Raw genomic sequence first — 24,075 nt, forward strand, 5'->3', positions numbered from 1 at the left:
TTGAAACTCCTTTTATAAATTCACACCTTGTTATTTTTTTCAACATAGGATTTTTATTTTATATCATTCAACGATAAACAACAAATTTTTTGCCAATAAATGCATTAAAACTTAATTCTGCATACACCGTGCATATAAATTATAACATCACTAGCATTGGCCATATGATAGTAGGAAACTTAAGAGTAGGGGTGTCAATGTTGGGTCACGGGTTGGATTTGGGTCGAACCCGGAAATGACCTGGCACAATTCGGGTCAACTCGAACCCGACTCATTTGTAAAAACGGTCGATTCTCCGGATCCGAACCCGACCCGCTTCGGGTTTGGGTCAACCTGACCCGACCCGGGACACGCGAAAGGCCGTGAGCAGCTTCGCGACAGCGGCGTCCGGCGGCATTGGTGGTCCTGCAGCCGGTGTCCGACGAAAGCTGGAAACGATGCGGTCTCGCGGGACGGGCGAAGCGACGCAGGATGCGACGCGGTCACGCGAGCGGGTAGCAGGTCAGCTGGGCAACGCAAGGGGGGAGGGGCAGGCGGGTCAACGGAGCTCAGCGGGGGGCAGCTCAGTCAGCGGGTCAATCCGTGTCATTTTCGGGTTTCCGGGTCAACTCGAACTTGAACCGATTTTTTAAACGGATCGAAAACTCTAACTCGAACCCGACCGGTTCGAGTTCGAGTTGACCCGAACCCGAAATTTCCGTGTTGGATTTTCGGGTCGTGTCAAATATTGACACCCCTACTTGATAGCATTGCTCTGAAGCTTCACCGTAGGTCAATCACAAGAGTTTTGATATAACTAGAGATAGGTAAGGTGATGGGAAGAAGACTTTCTTATTTGGAAGTTCTCATGAGCTTTTGGTTGGATTTATTATTTTGTGCAGAGTTCAGATGTCATCCGAAGATCAATGCAAATGCGGCACGTCATTCCAAAATGTACCGCACTCAATACCGAGCGTAACCAGTTTGTTCTCCTATTCGGTGTCCGCACAGAATAATCTATGATTTGGTTGTGCATTATTACACATTTTTTAATTTAATAATTGCGTTTTAGCTCAAAATAAAAATTTGGACATACTTCTATAAATAATAAACTATTAAAAATATTTGATCAATCAAATATACTATGAGTAAATGAGTAATATAAAATCAAACACTTTAAATAATTAAAAACAAAAAAGGAGTTTCCGAAGAAGTATATTACTCTCCGAAAGCAATGAACCAATCCGGATCTAACGTGGGCAAGCCGGTGGACTGGTTGAGTTCTCAGTACCATTCGATCTCCATCCGCGAGCTCGTTGCCAATGGCGGTCTCCACCGTTTCCTCTACCGCCGCCACTCTCTCATCTTCTCAGTTTGACCTATTGTCGCCCAGAAGAAAGATTCTTGGTTCATCCCGCAACTCAGCCCTCGTGAAGAGCTCCTTCCTACCTAGCCTGAATCTTCTGCTCTCGTCTTCTCCTCTTATTCGGGTTACTTCCACTAGAAAATTTGCATGGAGATGTGAGGCATCCAGAAACTACGATCATATACCCAAGCAGTTCCATGAGGGGAATCTCAAAGATGGATGTGAGCCGACCTTTTCCTTTCTATCACTTCCCTTGAATTCCCTGTTCAATTATTATATTTACAATATGGATTTTTTAGGAATATTCTTTTTGCATGTTCAATTCAGGCATTTAGTATGGACCTGCGAGGATACGTACCTTTGTTTGAAAGTGCTGAAACATTTGTGTTTTTTATGATTTTGATGAGTTACGCTCTGTCATGAATGTTTTGCTGAGCCGTTAAAACTTCAGCACCTTAAGTTATTGGTGTTTTGAAATGGAAAAAAGAAGAAGAAAAATCATGCTATTCAGACAGTTCATTAATTGATTTTTATACTACATCCTAGCAAGTGCGATGGAAACTGAATCATACTAGAAGCTCTCATTATTGGGGATACCCTGATGATATTTTAATGTTTCATGAAACCAAATTAGAGAGTATACAAGCTTTATGTCATTTACTTTCGCTAATAATAGTCTTACAGTTCTAGTAGCTTATCAAAGTGCTTTGCTGATCAAGCCTGATGCTTTATGGAGCAGAAAACAGATATTTTGTTTCTAAAAACATACTTCGGGATACAGATGACAATAATGTCGAGTGTCTTATGATTGAGGCTTTCTAATTCATATCTAGCATGCCATGAGATTTAAATATTGACTGCATTTGGAAAGACTAGTTGAATGTATTTTGGTCTGTACCATCATTATAATCAGTAGCTTTATCCCCAACTATTTGGAGTTGGTTTTTTGACTTATTCTTTATTGTTTTCTATTTACAATGTTTGGTTTTTACTCGATTATTTGTTTTGCAAAACTTCTACTCATGTTATATTTAATATATATATTTTCCTTTCCCAATATCTTAACCTTAATGTGTCAACATGCCTTTCTAGTGGGCATGCAAATCAATGTAAGTTTAACTTAATTATACTAAAATATAGGGATTGTCATGAGAACTCGTGGTTTTAGTTTCACTGGAGCTAAATTTAGAAACAGGCCAATTAGATCAATGTATCCCGAACTCGACTTTATTGCAATTTAGGCTAAAACTAGACCTTGAGTTAAACATCCAAACTACCTTTATTGGGAATAAAAGGGTGTGCATGAGTAAACAGATGGGGTGTCTCGAGGAAGGGTAATTTTCTTTGTCATGATGGCCACTCAATGTAGGATTTGATTTGAATTTGTGTTGCAATGGTTTGAAGGCAAAGATGGCAATGATGTTGGTGCCACATGACAATGAGATCCATATTCCATGGGTGCAACACTCTAAAGGCACAATAATGTTGAGGGAGCCATATGATGTTTATAGTTTATAGAGGAGAATGCGATGAATTGAAGGCAAATGGGTGATGGATGCAAACACAATAGATGATGATGGATGGTGGTAGTGGAGGGTGGGACGGAGAGAGAGATGAGAATGGTAGACAACAAATAGAAGAGTAATGTTAGCATAAGGTTTGCAATAATTTTGTTTGAGTTCTATTTACTAGGGCACCTAACATTGAGAACTTGGTCTTGTTTTCACTAGGATTGCCATGATCCAATATTGAACCAAAACTCATTAATAATTGACTTGAGCTAGTTCATTGATTAGTTCCTTGATTTTTTTTTAACTCTTGTTATTGCATATTTTCCCTTCTTCTATTTAAGCCAAAACCATCTAAGTCTATTCTTTAATAATTTATGTTTAATATGTTTTTGTTCTATATGATAAACCACATCATTGACATATTATAAAATCTTATCAAAGTTAAGAGTCTGATAGGAAATACTTGAGTTCGCAAGTAATCCTATCGGATCTACTTGAGTTTGCAAGCAAACCTAACCAAAATCAGTAAAATCAGAGAGGAAAAATGTGGAAACGTCGCAGAAAAGCAAGCAAACGATAGCAAAATCTTTATAGAAAGCAAAAGGAATAAACACCAAGCAAGATACAAGAGATCCTCAATTCGAGAGGAGGATCTTCTCTCCCAAATCTCTAGACAAGAAAGTCTAAGCCCAAATACCAAGAAACCCTAATTCTAATAAATTAAAACATAATATTTCCCTAATCCCTCTCATCCTCTTTAATACAAAACTTTCCTAATCAATTTTCCCTCCCAAAGCCCTAGCCGCCCCCCTCAATTGAATTTGGAAATCAAATAGATGGGTGGGACCCATGTGTTTGGGCGGCCAAGGTAGAGGAGGCAGAACTAGTTTGCCTCCTATAGACTTGAGCCGGTCACATTGAACCGGCGGCCTAACAGAGTCTTATCCAATCTCTATTCAAGCTGAGCCATCGATATGATTACAATTTGGGGGGAGGTGTTAAGAATAGATTGTAGACACTAGAATTGATGTTCCGTCAATTGTTGGCCTCACTACACTGGGAACCATGTAGGGGTGTCAAAAAATGACCATACCCAATAACTCGACCCAAAAAATTTAGGTTCAGGTTGACCCGTTTAATAAATGGGTTTAGTTTGGTTTCAAAATTCCGACCCATTTATTAAATGGGTTGGGTTTGAGTTGACCCGTCCAACTTGTTTTTACCAGAAATGATCCGTTTAAATTATGTTTTTTTTTTTTTAAAATTTTTTATTTGTTGGTATGATTGTCTTATTTTTATTAATTAATCTAAAAATTATTATTTAAAAGTTATAATTATTTGTTTATAATTAAAATGAGTTATCGAGTCGGGTTTGGGTCATTCGGCTTGCTAGCGGGTCAGATCGGGTCCGTATTTTGACCTGTTTATTAAATGAGTTGGGTTAGGGTTAATCAGTTTTGGGTCAAATCAATTTCGGGTTGGACCTGACCCGTTGACCCATTTTGACACCTCTAGAACCATAATGAACCATAGTAATTTACCTACTCATTTGAGGAACCATGATACATGCACCACTAATCAACAACAACAACAACAACAACAACATCAAGCCTTTAACCCACAATGTGGGGTGGGCTACATGAATCCTTCTTCTCCATTGTGTTATGTTAAGAGTTAAATTCTCATTTAAATCTAATAAAGAATGGTCATTTCTGATATTTTCTAACCAAGTCTTTTTAGGTTTATCTTTACCTTCTAAAGATGACGAGGATACGGATGATGTAAATGGAAAAAAGAAATATAAAGATATAGAGGATATGGATGATGAAGTTCTCATGAAGAATAATCACGGTAGACTTAACTTACCATTTTAGGGCTATGCTAAGCTTGAGTTGTTGGGTCACAAAAGGATAATCGATGCTAAGAAGTTTGATGATTAGATCAAGTATCTTATGACCTAAGTTTATTTTTGTAGGTACTACTGATGCAATTCCAAGATAAAGCCCAATGACAAAGTCACAAACTAAGGCACTCCATTAAAATCTGGGTTATTCATCCTCCATAACTCTCCATGCAAGCCCATGAATGACTCATAATTTCTCTTCAATCATTGGAAAATAATTAATAAGTTTAATTTAAGTTCTTCTAATGGGTAGATGAGCCATGCCAGTCAAGAAAACAATTTTTTTTAAAATTAATTGAATTCAAGTCCACTCAACTTGATTTATTTGACCAATCTGAATTTCATATTTTTGGAAGCTTTAAATTTTATTTTATTTATCTTAATTTTTTCTCTTTGTATCCATGCAAGTTATCAATTAATGTAACATTGTTATTGGCTCCTAATATTTTCTTAAGTTGTCCAGGCTTAAAAAGCCTATGAAAAGGATCTTGATTTATACTTTTGCCTAAACTAAATAAAAATTATATGTTACCAGTGTAAATTTGTATAGAAAGATTTGGTGGTTGTTCTACTCTCTGGTGAAACTTAGTAGTTGATTTTGTAGGGCTTTAGTGATTCATTAGTTATCTTTATTTACCTTTGTTCTTTCTCATTCCCAATATTATTCTCATCTTCTCTATATAACCTCAATCTTAGGTTTCTCAACCCCAAAACACATCAAACATCTTCAAAACTCTATTAAACATTTCCCACGTTCTCCTAACCTCCCAAGGCCTCAACTACCCTATGACTTTGAAGATATCCTAGTTAAAAGCTCAGTATATAAAGACAATATAATGTTATGTGCTACTCTCTTGTTTTATTCAAGGGATTACCATTATCAAAAAGGTTTAACAGAACTTTTGTGTGAGCTTAACCTAAATTTTTTCTTAGATTTTTTAAATAAAAGAGGCGTGTTCCACGAACTTTTATTCGGTCTGGTGAACGTAAGCTCCTCTACGTTCGGCCACCAATGTTTTAGCGCTACGTAGCATGAAGAAAAGTCGCCGACCCGTCCCGCTGTTTTTTGGGTTCTCGCACGTGCGTTTTTTTTAAATCCTTGACGAGCCGAACAACATCCCATCACCTTTTGGATATATTTCAAATACCTAGCAATACCGAGCAAATACCGAGCAAATCCCTAGCAATACCGAGCAAATCTTGAGCAAATCCGAGCAAATCCCTAGCAATACCGAGCAAATCCCTAGCAATACCGAGCAAATCCCTAGCAATACCGAGCAAATCCCTAGCAATACCGAGCAAATCCTGAGCAAATACTGAGTTGTACCGAGTTGTAAAAAAAACTCGGTACAACTCGGTATTTGCATGGTATTGGTCTTCACAGAGCGGTATTTCTCATTTTTGCAAAGCAATACCGAGCAATACCGAGAAAATCGCGAACATAGCATTCCCGGGTTCCGCTCCGGGTCAAGTCGTCGGGCCGCTCGGTAAAGAGTAAGAGCACGTGGCGACATGTTATTGGCGGCCGAACGTAGCTCTACGTCCGGTCAGATGACGTAATAATTGTTCCACAAACGATAAATTTACCTTGTATTAGAATTAAAATAAGATATCTAAAAATTATATTTCGATGATAACTGTTTTGATTCGATAAACTTTGTACGTTTATTACTATTTTAAAGGATTGCTAATTTTATAAAATTCTTGAAAAATCACATTTTTGTCTTTATTTTTTGGATATATTATAATCTATTGGGCTAAACTGTGTGTTTTTAAGGCCAAATAAAATTTAATCAAAAGGATCTAAATTGTTTAAGGAAAGCTTTGGATGTAAGTGGTCTTTTTAGTACCCACCTCCATCTTGGAAGTTCTCTTAACCTCAGTTTCATTTTGATTGTTATGCAAATATGTTTTCTTTTCCTGTCGCTCTTATCTCAGATATTTTCCTCTCATCTTTCTCTCATTCATTATTTAAAAAATAGTGCAACTTGCATATCAATATGCCTCCTAAATCTGCCTGTATAGATTAATTTGAAAAATTGCAAAATAATATAAACAACTTTCACTAGACAACAGAAAAAATAGATGCTATTGATGACAAATTTAATATATTTCAAAAATATATTCTAAACTTTTTAGAATCAACTATAAACTTGTGATGTGAAACAAACCCGTTCAGGAGTTACTTTAAGGAAATTAAAGAGAGCAGATTTAACAAAATAATACCAAAATAAATTTATTGCTTATAACAATGATTGATCATTAGAATTCTTAGTTTTTAATTTGCTTAGGCAAAGAAGAGTGAAGTCGGTTAACCAAACAATTTAAGAAAATGCAAAGATCAATTGTGAAACTACGATGATAAACAAGAATCCACGATTTAATAATGAGAACTTTCACCTTTGGAGCCCATACGCTCAACTAGTCTAGGCTTTTAGCGGAAGAAGAGTCTCCACATTAGAACCGAGGTCACTCCGAGGAAGAAGGAGCCTAAGATCGTCGTTCTTGGATAGGTGGCCGGAGTGGTGGAGGATGACGGTCGTCTAAGGATGATCCAACGTTCCTTTGATCTTTGCTCGTCGATCACATCCACTAAGGTGTAATGGATACGGTAGATGTAATCTTCAATGGTGTCGTCGAAATTGAAGCCCACGTCAAAGAACGGTGATTGGAGGATGTCAACTTGATCTTGGTCGTCATGCACAAATCCAAAGTCCCATTCGGGTTCCGCCATGCATTCTTGTCGGGCGGGAAGATGCACAAAAGAATTGGGAAAAGAGAGGAAGAAGGTGGCGGGTTGGTGGATGAAGGTTGGATTGGCTAAGGAATTAATTTCAGCAAACTGAAATTATTTCAGGTTGTAGTACATGGGAGGGAATAATTTGAGAATTTCAAATTAATTCCAAAAGGAGAGGGGCGGTAATGAGAGGAGGGAATTGGGGCTGATTTTGTGGGGCTATTAAGGTGATTAGGAGAGAGAGAGGAGCCCAATAAGGGGGCCGGCCATGTAGGAGGTGAGGTGGCGTTGAGGTTTTGAGTGGGTGGGACAACTAGTCTTAATTCCAGAATTTTAATAAAATCTGAAATTAAAACTTCAATTTTTAAATGGGAAGAGATTCCTAAATTAAAGGCATTCAATTAGATTGATTTCGAATTTCAAATTCGAAATTTAAAATCCAATTAAATTAAGGGCATGATTTAGGGAAGCAATGTAGGAAACAATTAATGTTTCATGAGAGCTTTGAATTTCAAATTCAAAACTCCAAGAGGGTCCCGCCGGCCGGCGGGTGGCTGAGTTGCTGTCCGGCGGGAGGTTGCAGAAAAGGGGCCGGCAGCTTTGGGCCACTTGGAATAGGTGGCGGCAAGAGCAAAGGGAGGAAGAATTGAAATTTTCTAGGGATTCGAAGAACGAATTCCAATCTTCCACAATTGCTTCCACCCAAACCTTTGTGACGACGACAAGATCAAGAGAAATAAAGAAAAATAAAAGAACAAGAAAAACTAGAAATCACAAAGAGATCTAGCTTCTCCTACGAACTCACTAAGAGATCGTGGAGATTTGCACTCACAAAGAGAACATGAAATGTCATTCTTTCATTCATCAAAACTGAAATTACAATGCATGAGGCCTCATATAAATTGGCCAAAATGAAATAACAAGACATGACACAAATGCCCTTCCGGGCTACATAAGCGACTCAATGCCCATAAGGGAAAAAGCGGAAAAACATCAAAATAAAATAAACTACTACATAAAATGACAAAATACAACTCATGCTCGTGGCCGTCGATCTCCGGCGTCTCATAGAGGTACATGTGTCGAAAATGCTGACGATGTCCTCATCATTCTCCTCAGGTGGGAGAAAACTCGACCCCGTCGAGTATATATCTATGGAGCCCTCCTACAACTTTAGGAGATCTGGGTCTAGGCTCTGTAGCTCGTCCCTGTCGATCCAAGTATCCTCTATCTCCGGTGTCCCTTTCCAAGGAACTAGGTATCTTTGGTGTCCACCTTCCTATGTGGAAATGACCTCATCATCTAGTATTGATTCGATCTTCTCCGCTATGGGTGAGTAAGATAAATTGGGGAGTGGAGTTAGGTTGGGATCTTACCAGGTGGGGTCACACAAGGTTGATTTAAGGAGTGGATTTTGGGGTTAAAATTCAGGTCCTTCAAAGGCTACTAGGTCTTCTATATTAAATGTAGGATTCAAGTTAAAGCCTCAAGAGAGGTCCAATACGTTGGCATTACTATTAACCTTTGAGATTATTTTAAATGGTCTAGTGCTTCGAGCATGCAGCTTCTTTAGGGGGCATGGAGAAAAAGCTCCAGGCGGACCCGTACCATCACAGGGTCTCCAACTTTGAATTCTTTGAACATTTTTTTGTTATCAGCAATAATTTTAAAATGGGTGTTACTTTGTTTAATTTCGATGAGTAACTCCTGAAGGTGAAATGCAGATGCAAATGCAAGAGATCGGGGGGTGCATGATGAATGACAAGACTCATGAGCTCACAAACAAAAGTTTTAAGCATAGACAAAATAGGAAGACAACAGACTACAAAACACACACAACATACTAACTCACACGAACACATAGCTAGAAAAGGTGGAGGAGTTACGAGAAGAGGGGGTCTAAAGTGTTCGGTCTAAGGGAACTGGTGTAGGGAGAGAAATGAAGACACTCTTAGCTACTAGGGCTCTTCTATAGGTAGTTTCAGTTAGGGTCGTCAGCAGTCTCCTAGTGGGGGTAGTGTAATCGAACAAATTCATCCAACTAGGATAGAAGTGGTCCTTATCATAGTAGGACGAGGCTATAACGGGCAAAAATGTAGGAATCAGAAATAAAATAAGATGATTGGTCCTGATCACATCTATAAGGGGATAGCTCAAAGATTCGTTAGACGGTATGGGACTCACGCTCTATCGAATATTAAAGTTGGTACAAGGAGCGGTTAGGTAAGTCAAATCGGGAATGACACACTTTGCTAAATATAAATCTAAATGAGCAGCTCTAAACTTAGACTCTAATGAAACAAGAGGAGGCTCATTGCTTAAATCAGGCTCAAAAACTTTCAGACTCAAAGTACTCTCTTCCGAAAGAGACTCAGGTTTGGTTGCAACCCTAAGACCCATGGGTTCCGTTTCACTTAAATCAGGTGATAAATTCGATTGACTTACTTCCAACTCGAGATTATCTACGTCGCCATCAGAATTATCCAAAATTAAATCAGAATTATTCAAAATTAAATCAGAATTATCCGGAGTCATCTCAGTATGTGTTACAACTAAATCAGGATCTTCCAAATTTAAATTCTAAGTGTTCAAAGTCCGATTGGCTTCTTTCAAGATCACATTACTATCATCCAGTCATACTTTGTCCAAAGACTTATCCTCGAGGAGACTAGGATCGGGGTTGGTTAAGGTGTCGACGTTTAAAGGTTCTAGCTTTCCTAGCTCAGGGTTTAAGTCATTCTGGGAGTCTGATTCAATCTCTTTTGTTCCATCCTCAAAGAAGTCCTCGTTACCCTTAATATAATTTTCATCCACGAAATGGATGCACTCAGTTTTAGGTTCAGAGGGCGTTTTCTTGTTAATGCATTTCTCTATCAAAAGTAAACTTGCAGGGCCAAGGACCAGGGAGGCTAAAGGTTGACTGAGGTGGCTAGAAGTTAGTCAAAGTGGGAGTCATATTGGCTCGAACCAACAGAAGACCCATTAAAGGGTCGGTCACCAAGGCTGAGTGAAGACCTACAGGGTGGGACAACAACCCTGTCGTTACTAAAGGATGGGTGGTTTCGACTACCGTGATGTCCATGGTTTGTCCCAGCAAACGAGGTAGGGGGATGCTCTAAATGACGGTCACTAATAGAGGGTCGGTATTTCAAATTAAGTTCTCGTCTCATGTCTTTCCAAGTAAGGTACTCACCGCGAGACTCTTTATAATCTTCCAATTTCATCCAAAATCGAAGAGCCTGACCTTTGAGTTGAGATTTAGCGATGCTAACCTGGTGGGATTCAGGGATATGACATGATTCAAAATAGTCATCTAGTTGTCTAGCCCATTCCCTAAAGTAGTAAGGATCCGATGAACCATCAAAGTTGGGTGGACGGAAAGGTGACTGAAAGTGAGGTTGTTGCTGCTTAGGATCAGGTCTAGGTTGATAAGTCGAGTGGGGCATCCTCTGACTAGCATGATTGACCGATTGGGGCACGTACCTAGAGTGGGGAGAGTGAACATGTTCCTCCTTTGTGGTTTTAGTTAGCGAGCCTACAAGGCTAACTAGGTCGTCTAACCTCTTTTGAAATCCTATCTAGTACATTGGAAAGTGCTAAGATGCTTAAAGAAGAATGGGCGTAAGGGACATCATTTAGACATTAAGTTAGACTCACTTAGACTCACTACAGGGTGCAGAAAAAGTTTGGACAGCAAGCTAAGCTATTGGTTAAAGTCACCTAGTCACTTAGGAAGGTTGCTAAGGCTTGGACAGCACTAAGACACTAAAGTATGATGCTCCTAAGGCTTCTATAAGCTGCTGGAATGCTGTGGACAGCAACTTAACAATGGTCTTAGGTCACCTAAATGTCACTAAACGGTGCAGGAAACTTCTGGACAGCACACTACAATGCTGAAATAATTGCGTTAAGTGTTGGGTTAGGTGTCTAGAGTGTGGACAACACTTAAGTACATGAAAAGATAACCTAAAACCCACTAAATGCGTGCAGGAATTGTAAAGACAACAGTGAAAAACAGTGAATAAGCTTAGATATGCAATGATATGCATGCAAAAATTAAACTATAACACAAGGTTAGACCCTAGGATGTTTTTCTAACATGTCATGCATGCCTACCATGCTCTGATACCATGATGATGTGAAACAAACCCGTTCAGGAGTTACTTTAAGGAAATTAAAGAGAGCAGATTTAACAAAATAATCCCAAAATAAATTTATTGCTTATAACAATGATTGATCATTAGAATTCTTAGTTTTTAATTTGCTTAGGCAAAGAAGAGTGAAGTCGGTTAACCAAACAATTTAAGAAAACACAAAGATCAATTGTGAAACTACTACAATAAACAAGAATCCACGATTTAATAATGAGAACTTTCACCTTTGGAGCCCATACACTCAACTAGACTAGGCTTTTAGCGGAAGAAGAGTCTCCACATTAGAACCGAGGTCACTCAGAGGAAGAAGGAGCCTAAGATCGTCGCTCTTGGATAGGTGGCCGGAGTGGTGGAGGATGACGGTCATCCAAGGATGATCCAACGTCCCTTTGATCTTTGCTCGTCGATCACATCCACTAAGGTGTAATGTATACGGTCGATGTAATCTTCAATGGTGTCGTCGAAATTGAATCCCACGCCAAAGAACGGTGATTGGAGGATGTCAACTTGATCTGATTTGTGGAGGGAAAGTTTTGAGTTAATGAGCTAGGGAAGTTTCCTAATAAGAGGGTATTAATTAAGACCAATTTGAATTCAAATTCAAATTGAAATCTAATTAATTTGGAGACCTCAAATTAAGGAGCTAAATTAGGAAAGTATCAAAGCCTCATGAGAGCTTTGAATTTCAAATTCAAAACTCCAAGAGGGGTAGGCGGCGGGATGGGGCTGTTGGGCTGGCCGGCGGGTGGCTGGCTGCTGGCCAGCAAGAGACTGGCCGGCGGGTGGCTGAGTTGTTGGCCGGCGGGAGGTTGCAGAAAAGGGGCCGGCGGCTTTGGGCTGCTTGGAATAGGTGGCGGCAAGAGCAAAGGGAGGAAGAATTGAAATTTTCTAGGGATTCGAAGAACGAATTCCAATCTTCCACAATTGCTTCCACCCAAACCTTCGTGACGACGACGAGATCAAGAGAAATAAAGAAAAATAAAAGAACAAGAAAAAACTAGAACTCACAAAGAGATCTAGCTTCTCCTACGAACTCACTAAGAGATCGTGGAGGTTTGCACTCACAAAGAGAACATGAAATGTCATTCTTTCATTCATCAAAACTGAAATTACAATGCATGAGGCCTCATATAAATAGGCCAAAATGAAATAACAAGAAATGACACAAATGCCCTTCCGGGCTACATAAACGACTCAATGCCCATAAGGGCAAAAGCAGAAAAAACATGAAAATAAAATAAACTCCTACATAAAATGACAAAATACAACTCATGCTCGTGGCCGTCGATCTCCGGCTTCTCATAAAGGTACATGTGTCGAAAATGCTGACGATGTCCTCATCAACTTGACTTAACAAGCTAAGTCCATTGTTGATGATTTACTGATTATTCTCGAACAACAACAATAATAACATCAAGCCTCTGTAAATTTCCAAGCCAGATAGATTGATGTTGAATAATTTCAATGCTAGTTTTTTGCATGCAAGATCACAGCTTTCTACGACTTCATCAAAGCAAGTCTTTTGCTCACCTGCCAGCACAAAATCCTATAGCGACTCCCATTCTAATCTCAATCAATCCTTTTCCATCTGATGATTATAAACATATGACCTTTGGGACATGTAAAGAACACTTATTGCTTACTTAAAAATTACTTTCTTCTCAAATTTTTGTGGTTGTTGATGTGAGTTCTTCAAGTACAGAGTACTTATTAAATCCCCTACTTCAAGGGGAAGCCAATTTCTTTATACTATCGTGAGGCCTGGATCTTTTATTTAGTAAATTATTTTTGTGCTATTTTTTTGGTGAACATAATTTGTAATTGATTTGTGAGCGTAATTTGATTTTAGTTAAGTTGTTTAGTTTTGGTTGTTGTGTCAGCCTTAATCAAAGCACGCTTTTCTTACAATTTTAATTGTCATAAATTTCAAATTGGACAATTATTAAATTTTACTGTGATGCATTTTTAGTTTTTTTGTTGGTTCATATCAAAAGAAATCACAATTATTTTACTTGGTAGTCCTTCGCTCGTGAATTTTGGTTTTATATGCTTGAATTTAATTCATCACATTATTTAGTTGCATTAAAAAATCACACACCAAAAGAAGTATGCATCAAATAGTTTGGCCATATCATCTAGCAATCAAATTCCATATGAACTTTTTGTCTTTTTTGAGTCAATCAATCAAATGTCATGTGCCGTTTTTAGAAGTCTTCTCTCTGATTCAGTAATGGAAAACTTCAAGAATGTCCCGCACCACCTCTATGGCCTCACAGCTTCACAATTGGACATGTTCATGACTGAAGATAACCCTGTAACACGTCATCAGGAAAGAGTTACGGAGGTAAGCTTTATAATTAGGCCTTCATAATGGAATTTATTGGTAATATCTAAACTTTATGCATTTATCCTGTACAAGACTTTTATGGGAAGAAATTAATAGAACCGGCTGCTATGTTGGCAGGAAAGCATCTCATCGGCTAGGAATTACCTTGATAACGGAGGGATGTGGAGCCTAACAGGAGTAAAGCAAGGCCCATCAAAGTATAGTATGAGTGTAAGCATGTACCGTGGAGGAGCAAGAGGTTATGGTAGACCTAGAACTGCCCCTCCAGACTTGCCTTCTTTGCTGCTAGATGCTCGGATTTGCTATCTGGGAATGCCTGTAAGATAATACCTTTCTCAAAGTGATAAAAGCCTTACACAGATAGTTATTTGCATTTTCTATTTTACTTGATTTTTTTTTTGTTAAACAGATTGTTCCAGCAGTGACTGAGTTGATTGTGGCACAGCTTATGTGGTTAGACTATGATAGCCCCTCCAAACCTATTTACTTGTACATAAACTCATCTGGAACTCAGGTAAGCATTGAAGAATTCATTGAAATAGATTGAGCAGTATAATGCTTGTAGCTCTTTGTTCTTTGAACAAAAAAGGTTTTGATTGAAGTAGGATGAACTTTCTTTTACTGACTTCACCTTTTCAATTTTTTAGAATGAAAAGTTGGAGAATGTTGGATCTGAAACTGAAGCATACGCAATAGCTGATACCATGGCTGTAAGTGTAACTGACTTGTCTTCCTAAATGAATCAACTCCACAGAAAGCGTTGATAATCCTTATGTATGGCCCATCAAAGCTTCCAAATTATTTGGAAAGATATGCTTCCGTGATATTCTAGTTCTTGCTTTTAGGCAAAAAGCATTTTCCTTTTAGGTAAAAAAGCATTTTCCTATGATTGTTTTTACATGCTGGAGTCATTTCTATTAACTTTACAAAAAAAATCCATTTCACGGTGTCAACTTCCAATGGTAATATGGTATTTCAACGGAAGAGAGCAAATATGGTGGTATGTGAATGAGAAATTTAGAATTTTATTTTTTTATTTTATGATTGTTAGTTGGAGAGAGAGTGCTGAAGAGTACTCTGGTTACCCATTTGAAGAATTTATTTTCAATATTTATTTTTCATGTTACTTTCACAAGACAGTTCTTCTAATGTCTAGGGCTCGGGGCATACTTCTGTCTGGCTATCCATTTGGGATATTTATTTTCAACATTATATTTTTTTTCTTTAACAATATATTTGTTATTTTGTCCAACGTTTGGGCATTGTTTGGACTGCTAAATTATGTGTTGAATCTTCAAGACATATATTAATATTCCTTTTCATTGTTTACATACCAATAAAATTATGATTTTGCATTAATCACCGAAAAAAAATGGCCCTTTTTATGTTGGCATCCGAAGGAAAAAGAGGATTAAAAAACCACAGCAAAATAGTTGAGACCAAGGCTAATGATGCTAATTATCTCTTGGGTTAATTATTTATTTTTTGTAGGCCTTTTAACCCGTGGCAAGTTTCACTTAATAAAGAGAAGACTTATGCTCCCAAAGATACCTTTCAAGATCTTTTGCATAAATTAGACTAGATGTCATTTTAATTGATTTGTTTAAATCGCTCAATATAGTTACAATCATAGACAGTAGAAAATGAAGTACATGAGTTCAGTGAAAAAACATTGGCTTGATGACCACCTTAATTGCTCATGATTTGCTCTCAAAGTAGAATATCATATGCATAACCAACATGTAGAACGTTTTTGTCTGATTAATGTATGAACACATATTGTCTCATTGAAGTATTTCTTAAAGAATTTTGTTCTTATCCTGTTTTTTATGTCCCAGGGGCAATATACTCTTTTTTATGAGTGCCCTATCGAACATTTATTATATTTGGGCCTCTAAAAAAATTTAATTTTTAGTTTTAATGCAGTGTTCTTCCTTTCTTCAGCTGTCAGATTCTTGCTCTCTCCTTAGGTGATACCTTAAATTCTTCTCCTATATAAATTTAAGTTCTTTCTCCCTCTTCTTCGATCATTCACTCTCTTCTTCTTGCCTCCAACTATCACTTATCTCATTACCTCTCTAATTCCGACTGCCCACTCTCATCTGACACTCTCTGATCCCTCTTCTAACAACCTCCCAAAGTATCTAATTCTTTTCTTCTCCTTAAAACTTGTCAATCTCTTCTACATATACAATTGCACACTGTCCATGCCCATAATAGTTATATCCATACATCTATTTTCTCTCTCTAATTCTCTTTGAGAAACTCATTTATGATTCTCTTCTAAATTCTCCTCTTTTTTCTCCCTAGTACCCCAATTTCTAAGCCTCATCGTAAGTTCCTCTCTTTTATTTCTCTTTCCCACTCTCTCAAAATTTCCTCACTTAACCGATAATTTTCAACAAAGTTGAGAAATCCTTCTAAATATCAAACATAAAAAATCTTATTAAACTTGAGATAAAAGTTCGTTCCATATGACCAAGTTCCATGTAAAAATTGGAAGACTAGCTACCAAAATTCCTTCATTCAAATTGGCTCCTTTATTGTTGTGTTGCTTGATGGCTTTGAAACTCATACCTTGGATCACCAATAAAAGATTATAGTTTTGCGGCCTCTTGTTGGAGAAATTTTGTCATCCTCAATGAATTCAAATATTTTGTGATTGAGTACGACATAGAAAAATAATATATTATCCCGAAGGACAAAACAATTATTTTATTATGGACTCAATAACAAAACTCATAATTTTAATTTTAACAGAGATTTTTTTCTTATTCAATATTTGATTAAATAGGGTTTATTTTATTTTGGGTTACAAATGCTCCATAGGGGCAAGCCCATATAGTTAATTATATTTCAAGCATTTGTTACTTGAGAATACTTTTGATTAAACTAGTACTTTCTTTTGAAAAATCATCAAAATACTGGCTAATCTTTTCATTTTAAAATTTGTGAAATTCTTGTTCAAAGATTTAGACTTTGGGAATTTCAAGATGATGAAATCATATTTTAAGAATGATAGCCGAAGGAATGAAATGTAAGAGCACTTGATTTTGAGGAAATTCACTGGTGCTCAAACTGATGTGATACAATCCATACGAAGATGAAACATAAAACAAAGCCCTCAAGTGAGGGTAGAAATGAAAAAGTACAAATAACAAATAAAATACATGAAAATAAATAGACACGATCGTAGCTGTTGATCTTCGATGTCCTCATCACAAACTATCTTATGATGGGCGTTATACTTTAAATTAGATTTTTTTTTTGTTCAACTTGACTAGGTTAATTTAAAATGTCGAGGCTTATATCAACAAAATATGTTGGAGGAAATGCCCGGAAGGTGAGGGCTTATGTTGTGATTGAAAGTCAGTAGCAGCCTCAAATCTTTGAACTAAGGTGAGGGCTACTGAGGGATAGTGCATCGAACATAAGTCGAACGGAGTGCACGGAAATGAAAGACCTACACCTCACATGAGGCATAAGTCAGTTCGACCTTTACAACCCAGCCTGAAAAGGACTACCATCTAAACCCACCTAACCTTTTTTTAAAACTATATAGTCCGATCTCAATGCATATAAAGAGTAGGGAAGACTGTTTTGCTTAGAAAATATGACTTACGACTTAGCTTTTAGGTCAAGATGTCTGATCGTGTGGGTATGCAATATGCATATGCCGACTCACAGAAATATAAATTTTTGTTATTTGCTCCTTAAGTGAAGACTTTCTACATGTGACACATTGGCCATGCATGATCATTTTATTTTTTTTATTTGAAAGTGTGACTTATTTGAATAAGCCATACAAATCTTAGTAGAAAAAATGTATGTTGTCATATGGTTGATTTTTTTTTATTTAAATCCTTTAATTGATAGAAATCTTAATTTTATTTTAAGAGCCTACCGCATAAAACATGCCCAAATCATCTTCAAGTAAAAGTAAATGATGAAATCTGTGCATTTATAATATGCACTCCGTAAACAATCATAACATGCTTATATATATAAAATCAATAAAAACAGGAAATTAGATAATGTCCAAATTATTATAACCATTGTTGGCAGCTGTGCCTGCCATTATATAGCCTAGTAATAATTATAGACTCAGCCCATGGAGTCTGTAAGCTTTGCCTTCTAGGTGGGTCTTGGGCTTGACCCATGGTAGGGTCATCCTTTTGATCCACCCCTTCTATAACTGTATCTCACAGGCTAACATACATCCTAAGTCTAACAAATACATTTTTTAAAAATGTAAAAGACTTAAGCCTACAAAATAGAAAAAATGTTTAGGATCGGTTTATATGGAAAACAATCATCACAGAATTTTCCATCACTTAAAGTGTTAAATCTTGTTTATATCCTATTGGCCATGTCTCCTTGGGGGGTTTCAACACTTTCAAACAAACATTATTAGAATATTCATGACTTATTGCACCACCTGTTGGACATAGTCATAAAAATTATGCTCCGTTCAAATTAATGAAATGTATGTGTATGATTTTTCTTGAAGTTTTAAATAATTGTTAGAAACTTATTTTCTTCAATAATGATAAGCATGAATGAACTAATAGATAAAACACAACAATTATTCAAATTTAATTTAAGCTATTTTGTTTTAAACTAGTATGCATGGAAACAGACAAGGAGATACGGAAACGACATGATATGGACACATTACATATCTATTATTTAAAATATAGGACATAGACATGTAGTGGACATGGCTTATAATTTTTATTTTTTAAAATAAAAAATGATGCATGCAAATCAAAATAAATAAGTAGATTAACTTTGTAGAGTTATAATAGTGCTTGTTATTTTTTTTTATAGGACATTGCACAATACACAATACACAAAATACATACAAAATATCAAGTAGTACAACTTAAGCAAATGCATGGATAATGTACGAGTGGATCACACTTCTAACAGTTCTCGCAACTCTCAATTATTAAATAGTTTGGGTTGGTTTTGCATGCTATGTATGACTTGATTTTCCAAGTGTTGATCACCACTTGGATATCATGTATTAATGTACCAAAAACAAATAATTTAAAGCTTGGACTTGTAGAGGTTACCCAGAACTAGAAAGCAGATTTAACATTTGTTGTTGGCAATTTGTAGAAGCCTTGTTGGTGTTGCCTGGACGCATAGTTAATTTCAATAGTATTTAGCTTGAAGAACAAAAAATTATGGAATATGGAAGTGTAAGTGCTTTAGTTAAAATGGACGCCCTCTTGATGGTGATGATATAAGATTGATAAATGATATATGTTGGAGGGGATTTGGGCTTGAGGAAGCTAAGATAAGTGGACATATTAAAAGGTGGTGAGAGCTACCTTGTAGAGAGGGTTGCTGGTTGTGGACTTCAAGCATTGGAAGCGGTCTCAGATTGCTTGTGTGGAGTGAAACCTAGAGGTAGGGATGCGATGTAACTGTTCATGATGCAAGGAGATATGTATAAAGGCTTGTGGAGGTGATGGAGGAGGGTGAGTGTTTCCTTGGAGGTATGAATTGAGAGGAGTAATTTTTTAGGTTTTGAATCAAGAAGAAGTGGGGATTAAAAAGGATAACCTTGGAGAGTTATGAGATCTAATTGATATTAAAATAAAATTAAGTAAAATGCCAATGGTTTTCACTTATGAAGCCTCTAACCAACATTTCGGCCACCAAGCCAATAAACCCTAAGAGAAGAAGAACTTCAATTGAATTTAGCATAAAGCATATATTACATCATTTCAGCTTTTTTATTCTTTCCAATTCATTATAAACATTTTAAATTAAAAAAAATGATAAATTGGTTTGTGGTTAAAAGTGAAAAGATTAGATAGCTGTAAAGTTGTCAATTTCAAATGGATGGAGTGGGTTTTTCACTTGTGGAGACTTGATGTGGAGCCTTGATTCATACCTTAAGATGTTTCTCCATTTGAATTTTAATCTTGCATAGAGTTGGTCGGCAATTTTAAGATTTGGAGGGTTAATTTGACTTTCTTAATTCATGCCTTGAATTGCGCCTTCGTTTACATGAACTTAGGAAGACTGGCAACTTCATTATTTCATAGATAATAAACCATAAACCACTAACCACATTACAAGTAGCTACCAACTAACTCAACTAATCTCAAAGTAATTTTTTCCATGCCATATCTACGAGAATTTCCATAAAAGCCTCCCATTCTTCCTACAGGTGTGTTCAAACATTGAGTTTTTGCATTACCTGGGGATTGCCCTATTACCATCCTGTTCTTAATGCAATTATTAGCAACCACAAATATTGAACAGATCATCATGAGTAAGATCATCGTTACTTGATTGGTTGGAAATACTGCCCACTATCCTTGGACTCATAGCTCTTAAATGATGAGCAAGTTCCACTATTTTCACTCTCCAAAGAAGAGTTTTATTCACTGGAAGTTGGAGACCGTGAGCCCTATTCATCACAGTGTCACATGACCTAAAATTCTGCATGAATGACAACTTAAACTTTTTTTTATCTAATTAATGAAGATGTGCATGCTTTGTTTTACTGATACATGTTCTAAAAAATTGCTTTTTTTTCTTGATTTTGTATGCCTGGGGGCAAACTTTACTCTTTGTTTTCTTGTTGCTGCTCCAGAGGCCATCCACTATATAATGAAATGAAATGTTCTCTCCTCGTTCAAAGAGATCAAGTACTTGAAGATGTGGGGACTAGTTTAGGTAATTTGGAAGTGAGAAGGGGCTCCCAAGAAGATCTATAATGATGTTGAGAGGATGCCGAGACAGGATTATTATTGTTGATAAGTCTAAGGAGAACTTAGAAAGAGCTCCTCATATTGAGAGCTGTGAATTCGAGGACCAAGAACCAAAAAGCCACAGATCCCGAGAAGTCTCCTCAAAGGCAATTGAGAGATGAGCCAACTTTGAACCTTAGGAAGATCATTGACCGTGTAGTAATGATGATCACTTTGCACCGCTAGTAGGAATGCAGTAACACAGGGAATACCTTGTTACTTTCCCATTTAGAATTATGATGTTTGCAATAAATATAGGGCGCAGATGTTTGTGTCATATCGTAGTTAAGTGTAGTCATGTTGTAGCCCATTTTGTGCTCAACTTGCCCTATTCCATAAGAATGCTGATGACCAAGAGTCTTCTTGTTTTGAGTAAGAGTGGTTGTTGTGAATTGAGTCTCTGGTACTTCAGAGAGAGCGTGTAGTCTGGATACCTAGAGAAAGAGGCAATTCAAGGAAAGCATCTTCCTCCCCTGCACCTTTGCCTTTTTTTTCCATAAATGAAACTCCAAGCTTAGTTTCTTTCTCCACTCCAAATCTAGATTACCCTTATCCAATCCGTGCGGCTTCTTTGACGCAGCAGCTCACAGATCACTCCTTCCCCCAGCTTTTCCCTCTCATATTTCAGTCTCCTCTCTCTAAATCCTCAACCTTTTTATAATCTTCGATGTAATGTTTCTCCCTCTCTAGTCTCAGTACCCTTCTCATCTGACCTCTTCCTTTCTCATCTAAGAACATGATAGGAAATACTTGAGTTCGCAAGCAAACCTAACAATAATCGATAAAACAGCGAGAAAAACGAAGAAAATATGGCGGAAGAACAATCAAGAAAGCAAAGCGAAACAAGAACAAATCAAAGATACAAGAGATCCTCAATTTGAGAGGAGGATTGTCTCTCCCAAATCTCTAGACAAGAGAGTCTAGAGCCCAAGCCGCTAAGAAACCCTTTGGGTGGCCAAAACCAAGGGAGGCGGACTGCGTCTGCCTTTTGTAGAAAAACTGAGAGCCGGCTGGGCCGATTCAGGATGAACCGGCCTAACAAAACAATCCTAAATCTCTTGTTGTCGGTCAAGCTTCCCTTCACATTATCCTTCCCTGAAATCCCAAACGCTCTCGTTATGCATCAAACCCACCCACATCCACTCCAATGCATTCTGCAGATCCCCTGGGAGAAACCTTTATCTACAGTTCTCTCATTCTATCTCCTAATTTCTTCCTTTCTCTTCCTAGTTGTCCTATTCGCTCTCAATCTCATCATTTCCTCTTCCAAGCCCTTTTCCAAATACTCTCAAACTCACCAAATGCCCCGAACAAACCCTAGAAGTCCCCCATTATACAGCAATACATCTAGCTACCGTAATTCATGAAAATGGTAAGCCTTAGTTTCAATGAATTTAAACATTTTAATTCTTCTTTGCAGTACTGCAAATCCAAAGTATATACTGTCAACTGTGGCATGGCATATGGCCAGGCGGCAATGCTACTCTCTCTCGGTTCCAAGGGATTTCGAGCTCTGCAACCCAATTCTTCCAGTACGTTCTTTTCTATCTAAAATATAATTATTTCATTTAAATCACTGTGTGGACGAAGCTCTTCTCTTTTGCAGCTAAATTATATCTTCCAAAGGTTAACAAATCTAGTGGAGCAGTCATTGACATGTGGATTAAGGTGGCAAAATTACCTTCAATATTTTATTTTTTGTTGTTGCTTTTGTCTTCTTCCCTCCATTATTTAATGAATTGAACACTTGACATATTCCAGGCAAAAGAGCTGGATGCAAATACAGACTACTACATTGAGCTTTTAGCTAAAGGAATTGGAAAACCAAAAGAAGAGATTGCTAAAGACATTCAGCGCCCAAAATATTTTCAAGCATTAGAAGCCATTGAATATGGAATTGCAGACAAGATCATAGATTCCAGAGATTCTACTTTCGAGAAACGGGTAATGAAATGATTTTTATGAAGAACTTAAAAATCATTGAATTTATTTTGAGATTAGTGCAATATAAACTCTTTTTTATAATATTAATTTTAAAACAAATTCAATAATTTTTTTTGCCGATCTTCATGAGCGTGGGCTCCAAAACTTCCACGTGCCCCTGCCTCTCCGCGCTAATCTATTTTTCTTTTAAGTGTAATGACGGCGGAGAGTTTTAACCAGCTTAGTTTCTGGATGAATTTTCAAAAGGCAGATTGAGTTTTAAATAAGATACTACCTAGAGATTCAACCCTCACTTTGTGGATTTGTTATTCTGTGCGGAGTCCGGAGGGCATCTAAAGACCAATAAAAATGCGTCACGTCACCCCATTGCTTGGTACCGAGTGCTTAACGGGACGGGAGAATCTTCCGGTGTCCGCACAGAATATAATAGCTCCATTTTGTGAGGACTTTTGGATATGAGTTTTGGTTTCAGTCAGTATACTCTAACGCAAATTTCTTCTCAAATAAATATGAATGATGCATATAACCTGACAAGGGGTTCAATTAGCTCTACTTATGAATTTTATTTTATTTTATTTGAGCAGGATTATGACAAGCTCTTGGCCCAATCGAAAGCCATGCGAAGAACAGGTGGAGGTAGTCCACAGGCAGCTCCTTCAGGATTTAGATAGATGTAGGCTATGTTTGTTATATAGTACTCTAGCTGTGTTTTCAAGCATAGTATATACCCACTTCAGTACATATAGTTTGCCTGCATGGTTTCTATGGCTTCACCAGGCCCTAATTTCCAGGCTATTTACCAAAGAATGTACCATACGATGTGAAGATATGCATAAAAAAAATATGGTGGTAGTATATTTTGAAAGCAGTCATGAACCATTATTGTATTCAATGAATTGTTTTATGGGAGATTTACATATCTATCATTTTATATCATGTTATTTATATATCTAACACTTAAACTTTTAATATTTCGTTCCTATTACTTATAGATCAAATATGCGTGCAAAGAATAAAATGTCGAAGTTTATAGGTGGTATGAGTGGTAGGAATCAAATATAAGAGTGACATTTTTAATAATAAAGTTGTTTATAGGTGATAGACATGAAATATTAAAATTTTTTGGTGGTAGATATATAAATATCATGATATAAAGCGGTTTGTATGTAAGATGAAATTTTGCCTTGTTGTTCAGATGGTTAGGATAAGATTAGTGCTTAAGAGTATAGGGGTGGATCCCCTTGAGCTCAGTACGGGATAATTGACCCCTCTAAAAAATATATCTTTTTAATTATATGATTCATTAGGTAATTTGTTATCCTATATCTATTTTTTACAAGGGTTTTTAAGCAATTGTTTTT

At 37.1% G+C, this 24,075-nt stretch overlaps 1 protein-coding gene across 1 annotated transcript; it reads left to right on the forward strand.

Moving 5' to 3' along the window:
* The first annotated feature begins 1,213 nt into the window (after positions 1-1,213).
* Positions 1,214-23,661, forward strand: LOC110108590 (ATP-dependent Clp protease proteolytic subunit-related protein 1, chloroplastic). Its single transcript, XM_020839284.2, has 9 exons — positions 1,214-1,566; positions 13,879-13,994; positions 14,115-14,315; positions 14,407-14,511; positions 14,645-14,707; positions 22,191-22,302; positions 22,377-22,438; positions 22,532-22,714; positions 23,299-23,661. The coding sequence occupies exons 1-9, from the start codon at positions 1,302-1,304 to the stop codon at positions 23,383-23,385; spliced, it is 1,194 nt and encodes a 397-aa protein (XP_020694943.1). The 5' UTR covers positions 1,214-1,301; the 3' UTR covers positions 23,386-23,661.
* Positions 23,662-24,075: the final 414 nt, after the last annotated feature.

Source organism: Dendrobium catenatum, unplaced genomic scaffold (genome assembly GCF_001605985.2).
Source record: "Dendrobium catenatum unplaced genomic scaffold, ASM160598v2 fragScaff_scaffold_923, whole genome shotgun sequence".
NCBI classification, from domain to species: domain Eukaryota; kingdom Viridiplantae; phylum Streptophyta; class Magnoliopsida; order Asparagales; family Orchidaceae; genus Dendrobium; species Dendrobium catenatum.